General features: G+C 48.2%; 1 protein-coding gene across 3 annotated transcripts in view; it reads left to right on the plus strand.

Annotated features, from left to right (window-relative positions):
* The window catches only part of LOC126984168 (protein-L-histidine N-pros-methyltransferase-like), a 72,065-nt gene extending 61,302 nt beyond the window's left edge, over positions 1 to 10,763 (plus strand). For all 3 annotated transcript variants that reach the window (XM_050837580.1, XM_050837581.1, XM_050837582.1), the window contains exons 3-4: positions 9,813 to 10,000; positions 10,423 to 10,763. In XM_050837580.1, the coding sequence (XP_050693537.1) occupies positions 9,813 to 10,000; positions 10,423 to 10,697 (463 nt within the window). In that variant the 3' untranslated portion in view covers positions 10,698 to 10,763. The remainder of the gene's footprint in view (positions 1 to 9,812; positions 10,001 to 10,422) is intronic.
* Positions 10,764 to 11,210: the final 447 nt, after the last annotated feature.

Below are 11,210 nucleotides of genomic sequence, written 5' to 3' on the forward strand. Positions count from 1 at the left end.
AGTTTGAAAGATACAAATTAACTTTAAAACTATGAGTAAGTTATGCTGTATTTTATTACGGATTATGCTGAGATCCGTCACAGTTTGTCATCACTACCTAAGAGCGCCTGAAGGCTTACACCAGCTGATGCATGACACAAAGGATGTTGATTAAAGAGATGTATGATAAAAATTAAAAAAAACATTTATTCACGTCTGGTAACGCCTCGTCTTCCCGAGAGGCATCACGCAGGCGAGGCGGCGGCCCAGCTCGTCACACATCGACTCTTGAGGACTCTGTTCCCTTAACAACAAATAAAAAGAGGCAGAAGAGTTTCCCCGCCGCACGTAACGACCAGGTGCCCTCAGCATCTAGGCGTAGATCGTTAGGTGTGAGCCGCGCCGAGGCCCCGAGGAGGCGACCAAGTTCTCCTGTATCCAGAAAAGAAGAACACAGGTGTAGGTTGGCCATTACCGTGAGTGTGAGGATTATAGAGCGCGGGGAGGCGGCCAGGTGCAGGCTGGGGAGAAGAATACAAGGGGCAGTAATGACGCGTCGGGGCCTGGGGCGGCGGGGGAGAGGCTCGCACCGCCCCTCGCGTCTTCATGTGGTGGGCGGGGGGCGGGGGGACAAGAGGGGGAAGGGAAGCACACGCTCTCCCGTTTTTAGAGATACAAAAACAATCATAATAGGAGTGTTACGTATCTGAAGTTGTGTGTGTTTTTATCCCACTGTTGTTGCCGTTGTTGTGGGTCAGTTTTAGTTTTTCCAAGGAATCGATATCTGCTTCTTTTTCTTCTTGTGGCTGTACAGTGAATAGCATTATACTTACAGACTTACATGCTCCGTTGTTTTTACTTAATACATGACCCGATAAATACACGAAGAGCGAACTCACACAAACCAGACCAAGTATATCTCTCACTTCACTTCCTTTCCTTCCTGTGGTTGTACGATTGAATAACATTATACCAACGTTCTATTGTTGTTTTACCTATTACGTAGCTTGGCATGTACACGCGGAGCGACGCCACGCAAACCAGGGCAAGCACCTCGCACCTAGCTTCCTTTCTTCCGGTTGTACAATTGAATAACATACGAGCAGGTTGACACACTTCGTTCCTGTTTTCGCTCAGTACATAACCCGGAGAGTGCACGACCAGCGATCCCAGACAAACAAAGCCAAGTACCTCACACCTGGCTTCCTTTCTTTCTTCTGGTTGTACAACTGAATAACATACGAGCAGGTTGACACACTTCGTTCCTGTTTTTACTCAGTACATAACCCGGAGAGTGCACGACCAGCGACCCCACACAAACAAAGCCAAGCGTCTCGCATAGCCCCAAGTGAGTGAGCGGTGCAAGCCTCTCTTCACGCACGACAACGGGTTCCACCACACGATGCACGTCAGCCATGAAATACCGGGCCGTAAACTATCGATTCAAATGGTTTATGGCGCTGCACTATGGGGTTCGAAAGCTGGAATCGAGCTGGTAATGCGGTTTAAAGGCTCACCGGAAGCCCAGGATATAGTTAAGGGCCTCCAGGTGCGGCTTAACGCTGTGGTTAACGAGACTGAGGTGAGGTTACGGCCAGGCTACCCTTCCCGAGGTCTCGCTTATGACGCGCCGCAGAAGGACCTAAAGCGGTTTATGATTCGCTTAGACGGATTCACGCTGGCCTTTGGTGCAGTAAGTGGTGTCCGGGAGGGCCGAGGACGATCCCGCGGGTTTTAGGACACTGTTGAGGTCTTGGAGGAGGTGTTAGAGGCGCCGAGAAGTGGATATGCGTTTAAGGTCTTGTGGAGGTGAGGGTGTTTTTCTTTTTTTTCTTTTTTCTTCTTCTTTTCAAGGACTGGGCTGGTCTTTCTTCCGCTTCGTCTTTCTTCTGTTTCTTCTTTATTGTTCTTGTTCTTTTCGTTCTAACTCTTTTTTGTTCTTGTTTTTTCTTATTCATTTATCTTGTTTTTAATTTTCTTTTTTTGTTATTCTTCATGTTCTTACTTGTTCTTCTTTTTCTTCTTCTACTTGCTGCAAACTTTTGCCGAAATGCGTCATGGATTTGTTTATTGTTAAGATGAATTAAGACAATGATTTACGTAGTTTTATTTAATTTTTGTGTAAAGACAAAATGAGATGTTGTTTTTGTTTTTGTGTGATACATAATTAGATAGGTAGAATGAGATAGAGATAAAACAGCATTACCTGGTACAGTATGTGTGGCTTAAACACACACACACACACACACACACACACACACACACACATACACACACACCCTCCCTCCCTCGTACACAGGTGCCTCCTCCTCCTCCTCCTCCTCCTCCAGCTGCCGTCCAAGAAAGGAATCGCCCCGGAGACCTATTTCGACTGTCACAACTACTAGCGTCAATTATCCTCTTAGTGCCTGATTTTCCACGAACGTCTCCCCCCTAAGAACTTTACAATACACGGGAGGGTCTTGTGACGAGCCAGCAACACCCGTCACAAGAAATAACCTCCGTAATCTTCTTATCTGGGGCGGGCGGCGAGGCGGGACCAATCGGCAGCGTCCTCCGCCTCGCCGTGGCCTGCGCTTGCCCGGGCCTGGGTCGCTCATTAGTCGAAATATGACTCCTGGAAATCTAATTGGCCGGTTAATGAAGGCATTTCCTGCGGCCCGGCGCTGCGGCACGATAATCGCACTGCTTCATGGGGTTATATCCGGTCCAGTAATGCGGGAGAAGTTTATGAATTCGCTTAAGTGAAATTAGACTCTTATTACCCCGCGGCCCGCCAGGTTTTCCCAGCGTGTTCACCCAAAGTTTTCGCCGGAGGGGGTTGGTGGAGTGTGGCAACCGAGCCCGCGCCGATGACCAATGGCGAGAGGGACGAGAAGGGGACAATATTGCTGGCGTTGGCGCAGGAAAATACATTATGATCTCCCTTAATATCTGCCACACGAGAAGATGCTGGAAGAAGGACTGCCGCCAGCACACTTGGGCGGGCGAGGGAGTCACGAGGGCCCCGAGGGAGTGGCTGTCCGTGTCCCCTTTTATTACATCCCTGGGCGTGTACTCCCCCAATTAGAGTTTATTACAGTCCCCCCTCAAGAGACTGCCGCCTTGTACGCCTACGCTCGTTTTCTTTGTTTTGTTTTTGTTAATGGTCGAGTGGAAGAGATATTAATGACTCTTACCTTCGTCTTCATGTACTACGCCCGTCACACACACACACACACACACACACACACACACACACACACACACACACACACCTATAGTTTTCCCTCTTCATTCGTTTCTTCCCTTCCGTTCTCTCTTTCCTCAATCATTCTCATTCTCTTTATTCTCCTTTCACTTTTTCTCACTTTTATTTTCACTCCGCCTCATTAATTAATCATCTATTCTTCTTTACCTGTTATTCATCTTCTAATGGCCCTGAGTTTAATAGTATTTAGGTGTCATTTCATCCATCAAGCCATGCATCCGTCTATTCACCTACCTGTCTATTTACCTGTCCGTCTGTCTGTCACTCTACATACTCATCATCTCCATCATCATCACACCTGGCTCCCATCATCGTCATCCCACGTATGGCTTTTCTTTTTTATTTAGTAAGTCATCATTTTCTCCATTTATCCTTCATATTTCTGCTATTCCCTCTCTTTTATATTTTTTTTACTTGTCCTCCCCTCTTCTCCCTCCTTCAGTCCCTCTTCCTCTCCTCCTCCTCCCGTTTCTTCCTCCTCCCTCACCTTTTCCTTCGCCTTCATCTTCTTCCTCTTTTCTCTTCTTCCCTCCTAGCCCCCTTTGCATCCCTCTACTTTTCCTCCTGTTCCTCCTTTTCCTTTTTCTCCTTTCTCGTTGTCTCCCTTTGCCTCCCTTCCCCTCTGTTTCCTACCTCAAGTCTTCCCTTTAGCCTCCCTCGCATCCCTCTCCCTTTCTTCCCTCTCTCCTTTCCTCCCTTTGCCTCTACCTCCCTTTCATTTTATCCTTTTATCTTCCGTGTGCCTCTCCCTTGTCTTCTCTTCTCAGTCTTCTTTTCCTCCCTTTCCTTCCCTCTTCCTTCCTTTTCCTCCTCTTTCCTCCATTCTCTTCGTATCCATCTCCTTTCCCTTCATTCTCCCTTATTCCTCTTTTTTCTCCTCTATCTCCGTTATCTTTTCCCTCTTTCTTCCTTCCTGTCTTTCCATGGTCTCTGTATCTTTTCTTCTTTTCATTTCCCGTCCCTTTCCTTTTCTCTTCCCTTTCTTCTCTGCCCCCTTCACTTATCTATCCCTCTATCCTTGTCCTTTATCTTCCTTCTTTCTATCCTTCCTTCATTCCTTCCTTCCTTCACTATCGTCCGTTTTTTCCCCCTTCCTCCCCTCCTTCCTTCGTTTCCATCCCCCGCTCTTGCTCCCAACCCCAGCACTCCCTCGCTCCCTCGCCCCCTCCGCCTTGCAGCAGCCACGTAGCACCACAAAGCCGCCTCGCCGCCCCTGGAGACGCCAACCCTTCGTGAGGTGGGTAGCGGGGCGCCGGGCTGAGGTCTCCGAGGCATGGCTCTCTCAGGCTTGCCATCTCGTCTCGTTAGCCACCATTACGGCACGCCTCGCCCGTCATCGCACACACACACACACACACACACACACACACACACAGCAGTAAGCGTGTCTGTCTGTCTGTTTGTCATTGGAAAGCATAACAGCAGCTCGAGTGAACCAGAAAAAATGTATTTACGACCCCATAATCAGACAACAGCAACAAGGTGGTTCTATATGATGAGTCTTTGTTGTTGTTGTTGTTGTTGTTGTAGTTTGGGGGCTACAGGAAACATAGCAAAATAGTGATATAAAAATAGTAATGGCTTCTCAAATGAACGCGATGACCAAACTAGAAAATAAATATAACAAGAGTCAGTATGCTAAGCTTTGACGCTCCCATGGCAACATACGTCACTGGACACCTTATGATAGTATTATTTTACAGTATATATAGAGGGGACAGCTCAGTGGCGAAAAAAGAAAAGATACAAAACCCGCTAGATAAAGAAAAATAACGCTCTATATTGTACGCCGTAAATAAGTGTCAAAAGGCGCGTTGTGACGTTGTAGTGATGTAGAGGCTGATAACGAAGAATGTGACGTCAGGGCAACGTTGCTAGATTATCGTTCTCAGAGCATCGTTTTTACCTGTTTCTGAGCCATAACTATTGCCAAGAAACACCGATAATTAACCATTTTAACGAGAACTCTATATAAAACCAGTTAAAGGGTTGGGGAGACAGTCTGGGGGTTGGAAATCTGTAAATCTAAGAGCGTGAGCATGACGTACCATATGGCATCGTTGCATCAGGGAGGGATAGAGATGCTTAATAGAAAAAAAATAACGTTAAGAACACAGATGCTCAATATCAAAGAATTCTATAACGTTGTGGATGCAGAGGATCAAGAACGAAGAATAGCATTATGTATCTAAAAGGACAATCGCGTCACTAAACATAATGATCGCTGTGCTTCCTTGAAAATGCTCGCAAAGGCTTATTACCCTTCGGCAGCATCAGGAAGCATCAACCGGCGCCAGCACGTAACTCAAAGAACATTATTTGTCAGGTATTTCCCTTATAAATACTCGGAAAGTTATATGCATTCAACAGCAGCAGGAAGTATCAAATAGCCTATATAAGGAGCTCAGTCTTATGTTAGGAAGGAACTTTAAGCACCCGAGACTTGATCAGAAACCATCAAATGGGGTCGTGAGGCTTGTTAGAGGGCGGGAAGGAGTGCCAAAGAGTGCCGATATGCGTTGAGGAGGTCCCGCTTGAGTGCCGAGGTCCTGGGGCGCCATCAGACACCAGTGACCACCGCTAGGCACTGACCGTCGACTTTATGACATCTAATTCAACATCAAAAGGAGTCGCAAGTTCTCTTTGACGAGTGACTTTTGACACCGCGTCGTCCCTCACTACCTCTAGAGACTCAGACGCGGGTGTAGATGGCGCTGGGGTAGTGGGGCGTGATGGGGAGGGAGGAATAGAAGGTGAGGACGCGGGGATGAGGGAGGCGGGGACTAAGGACGCTGAGAGGAGGGTTAGAGTGACGAAGGTGATGGAGGAGGTGATGGATGACGTTTCGATTGAGTGTGTTTGGGAGGAGAGGCTGCGGGAGGTGCGGGACCGAGGACGCAGGAGGTGTGTTGAGGTGGGGGTGAGGGGCGAGGGGACTGAGGGCGGCGAGAGTGTGTTGGGTGACGGAGGAGGTACTGAAGGAGGGGACTGTGGTGTGAAGAGGACGTACTGAGTGATGCGAGGTTTGTGGGAAGGGGAAGTGTCAAAAAGGGACTTATTTGAGGTGTTTCATCTCTAGCTCCTTTGTAGTAATCAAAGAAGGCATTAAAGTACTTTATTTCCGTTTATTTGTTATAGGCAGTAGATTTTTTTTTCCCTGCAATTTAAGATTTTGTATGTTTAATAATATAAGAAAATAAAGATTTTGAGATGTAGTCCAAATGTAGCTTGATCTGCTTCCCTGACAGCGTTCATATTCGAAAAATATGGATGTTATATACGCGAGTCTGAAAATTGGTCATTATCTTGAAGGAATGAAAGCAAGAAAGGATACTGGAGTAAGTTTGCACAAGTAGCGTCTAGACACTCACACTACCCGCGGGAGCCCAAGTCTTCGTGGTTCGTCGAGGCACGTATTGATTTTGTGAGGAGAATGTTGAATAAGTTTAAGTATTCAAGAAAATTACTTGGTGGTATTTGTCCTCGCAACATTGAAATGTGTGCAAGGGGGGGGCGGGGAGAGTGTTTGGAGGTGTTCTGGTGTGCGGGCGCGAGAGGACGGGGAGGGGAGGGGGTGTGAGTGGGTGTTCTGCCTCCCGGGTGTGGGGGGCGGCGTGTTCACCACTCGGGAGGGACAGTAAGCACAGGCCGTTAGTCGTCGTCTTCCGCCTCCCCGTCACCCCGTCACCCGCCCCTCACTCCCCCTCCCTCCGCTCGCTTGGTAGCTTGAGCACGTTTCATAACTTTTATCCAAATCGCATTTCGTATTTCATTTTACCCTCGAGTTCAGTAATTGAGCTTTATCACCGGCCACTCCTGGACGAGGCCAGTCGACCATAATGGACTAGGCGGCGCTCGGGATACATGTAAAGATAGCGTGAATGAGTCCACCTGGCAAAGGGCGGCCGGGGAGACATTGCTCACTAGCGTTGTGTTATGTATGTCCGTGAACCTTCCTAGGAGTGTTGCATAAAGCTGTGTGGAGGTGGTGCTTGTTCTGAAGGCCGCCGTGCGTGCTGGCTCACTGAGGCGGCTGTGGTGCAAGCTCTCCAAAAGGCAGCACTGGGGACTAGCGGGCCGCCTCTCTCCCTCGCCCCTCCTGCCGCCTCCCTCGGCCGCCGCGCGTTGCCCCGGCTCTTCCCCTGCCCGCCAAGCCCCGCCCTGGCCGTGACTTCCGCCACGGCCGCCAGAGGTCACCACCTTCCCGCCACCAATTCCAAAATTTATGACTATTGTGAAGCTTTCGTCAATATACAGTTACATAATATACGACAAAGATCAACTAGAATTCATATTGCAGTGTGTAAGCGAAGGTACTTTCTGAGAGGCATCACCCGTGACCAGAGGAGCCGAGCAGTGGACGCACGAATACATCAGCGAGGAAGAGGCAACATTAGCCCCATTTTCTTTGTTTCTTACTCGTTAGGCAAGCGGCGTTGCACGCAGCATGACCCGCGGCGGACACCTCCCGGCGCTCCACGAGGCAAACCTAATAATCGTGCACACTGGAAAAAAACTATCGTACCCTTGATCTGGCGACTCAGTTCGTGCTGTATCAGAATTTAAAGTACACCCAAGAAGACAAGTGAAGGTAATGCAGCAGTTTATTTTCCATACATACTAAAGGCGACCATTTGTCAAGCTGCGGGTCTTTAAGGACAGGAGAAGGAAAAGGGAGAGGGAATGGGCGGGTGGACGTTATGTGTTATGGGTTCTTTGTAGTCTAAAAATATTTCCACGGCACGAAGGATCAGTATATCTATGCCCCAGCGACCCCGAAAGGATTTACTCTGCCTTGGAGCCCCCCAGCAGCATCACCCTAACCTCCCCCTCCCCCTACCCCCCTCGCACGCCCCGGCTCACCCTCACACACGCCTCCACCCTTATCCGTCTCACCTGAACTCATCGGCAACCTCCCACCGCACCGGAATTATTAATAAGCGCATCGCCCAAACTTTAAGCTGGCAGTGATGTGTATTGCCTCATGAATATAAATTATAGAGACGACGCCTTAACGCATGCAGGCTCCTTCACCTCCTCCCCCCACATGCCTCCCCCCTTCCCCTGGCCTCTGTCCGCCATTCCGCCACCTTAAAACTCTTCGTATCATCCAAATTCGAAAATCAATAAGGTATTAAGAGAGGCCGAGCGGGTATCTACTTTCCCGGCACCACCTCTCGGCGCTGTCCTGAACGATTACGAGGAAGGAGACGCTGTGGTCGTGTTGCCGAGCGTCAGAACAGCTTTGGTTACGTTGTCGCCTGTGTTCTCCACCAGGCGGCTTGTTGTCTGATTCTCTTGTATTATTAAACTGATTTCACACGAGGAGTGGATGAGTTGAACAGCCTCGGGAGTCATGTTGTGAGTGTCAACTGATACATTCAAGAAAAGATTATATAAACTCATGGATAGTGAGGTTAGGTTGGGTTAGGTGTACAGAAGCTGCTTTATACAGGCCTATACCCGCCTCTTGCACACTCCTTATGTAATGTTGTTTTTTCCTATGTCTACAACAGGAGTCTCATTACAGCAGATCCATAACCTACCGAGGAAAAAGCCTGCCCACTTACTCTGCACATTATTCAGATTTCATGTTTTTTTTACCATAAGCTTTACTCCAGAAAATACATAACCTACCAAGAAAGACGAGTAAAGCCTGTCTTACCTGATGACATAAACACTAAGTAAATTTATCTCTGGTTATGGAGAATACAGTGACTTGCGTATGGTCTCTATTTTGCAACGAGAACTGTGCTCTACAAATGAACACTACAACAGCATGAATAGAAGAAAGTATCAGTGAGGTATATGCACACTTCTGATCTCGCGTGAGGAGTGGCCCTGTAGACCCCTCTTGTGGTAACCCGAGATTGTAATAGTAGCCCCACCGCCGCCTGTGTAGCCCTCGCGGTGCCTTCACGGAGAGCGCAGTCCCTTGGTGCCAAATGGATACTAATGAAGAGAATGGGAAGTTTTTATACCAAGTGGTGGGGCCCTTTATTACGTTTGTGTGCTGGTGTGCGTGAGTTGAGAGAACAAACAATGGCTAAGAGGAGTCAGAGAGAGAGAGAGAGAGAGAGAGAGAGAGAGAGAGAGAGAGAGAGAGAGAGAGAGAGAGAGAGAGAGAGAGAGAGAGAGAGAGAGAGAGAGAGAGAGAGAGAGAGAAGAATGTGGCTTGCTAAACGTATAGAAAAGAAACATTTTAGATCGCTTCCCAGATTAACATCTTTCCATACGTCTCACTACGATGTCTTGCAGAATACTTGCGTCTAAGATGAGAATATAAACAAAAGCTGGAAGTCAGAGAGCAAACTAATACATAGAGGAGGAGATTAACCTTGCTTTAAACGTGGACAGAAAAAAAACAATAGCTCTGTAACGTGACAATTTATCATCAACCTCACTTCGGTGTCTTGCAGAATATCTACGTCGGAGTTGAGAGACTGAACAAAAGCTAAGAGTGAGAGAACCAACTGCTGCATAGAAGAAAAAATAAAACTTGATTACAACGTAAAACGAGAAAAATTATATACCTTCCTCTATAGTGACAATTTGCCATCAACCTCACTACTGTGTGTTGCAGGGTACTGGACGCCTGGAAGTGGGCACAGGAGGCCGGGGACACAAAGTACGACGTGGTGACCTGCCTCAACCTGCTGGACCGCTGCGACACGCCCCGGACGCTGCTCAGCCAAATCCACGCCAAGCTGGTCCCCGGCGGCACGCTGGTGGTGGCCCTCGTCCTGCCCTTTAACCCCTACGTCGAGACAGGTGAGCGCCGCATCGGTACTTTTGCCCAAGGTCTAAATAAATGGGAGGTCAACTCAGGCGCAGATTAGGTGACGTCACTTGGTCAGGGGGAAGAGCCTCGAGAGGATGCGCGGAATGGGACGAGTTTTGAGCCGACCGTGAGTTGACCTCCCTTTCTTTAGATCTTGCTCTTGCCTGCTGTTTACGTGTCCCGTCATGGAGGACTCAGATGGTCACGGCTGTAGCTGTCATTTGTTTTTCCTTTGAACACATTTTCCACATTTATTCCTCATTGTAGACTCAGCTGGCCATGGTTACAAGCCGGCCTCTTGCAGACTCCTTACGTTCTTATGTTCTTATGTAAGCATGCATCTGCTTAATTTGTTCCTTCCATCCTCCAATACACGAGCAGGCAGACCCAAACGGACCTTTTCACACCCCAGGCACGGCAGACAACCTTCCCTCCGAGGAGTTAGGTCTCACGGGCTCGACGCTGGAGGAGCAGGTCAACAGTCTGGCCTCGGAGGTGTTCCCCAGCCTGGGCTACACACTCTCCCGCTGGACGCGCCTGCCCTACCTGTGTGAAGGAGACTTGGACCAGGCCTTCTACTGGCTCTCTGACGTGGTGCTGGTCTTCAGGAAAGCTGCGGCCCAGGGAGAGGGAGACGAGGACGAGTATTTCCATGATGCTCTGGATACAGTTAAGGCTGAACTCTGATGCCTGAGTTCTGGCTGGTGTTTTCTGGATATTATATTTATTCATCAATATTAAAGCATTTTGGAATGTGGTTTTATTATTGCATACTTATCACCTACTTTCTTCAACGACGTTAGCTGATCATTGTCGCTGGGACCCCACCAAGGAGCAGTCAAAGAATACCGGATGCAGTGTCTCGACGCAACATCTGTTGTATAATAACAGTGCTTTTAAAAACTGAGCTCGATACTTACACAGAGAACTCCTACACAAACTATGCAGCCTTCTACCATATCACCAATTATTTTTAAAGTAACTAATTATACTAATGTTTGATTTCATCTATTGTAAGTTATTGCTCCATACACCAGCATAGCAACTGTAATAGCATTCTGCATGTGTGTGTGTGTGTGTGTGTGTGTGTGTGTGTGAGGGGCTTTCCTCCACCACCACTTGTTCTTCACTTCGCATGCGCTATACGCCATGGAGCCCCAGACGTCCATTTTCAAATCGCCCACTGTCTGAATCAATTTA

Source organism: Eriocheir sinensis, chromosome 56 (assembly GCF_024679095.1).
Source record: "Eriocheir sinensis breed Jianghai 21 chromosome 56, ASM2467909v1, whole genome shotgun sequence".
Classification (NCBI taxonomy): domain Eukaryota; kingdom Metazoa; phylum Arthropoda; class Malacostraca; order Decapoda; family Varunidae; genus Eriocheir; species Eriocheir sinensis.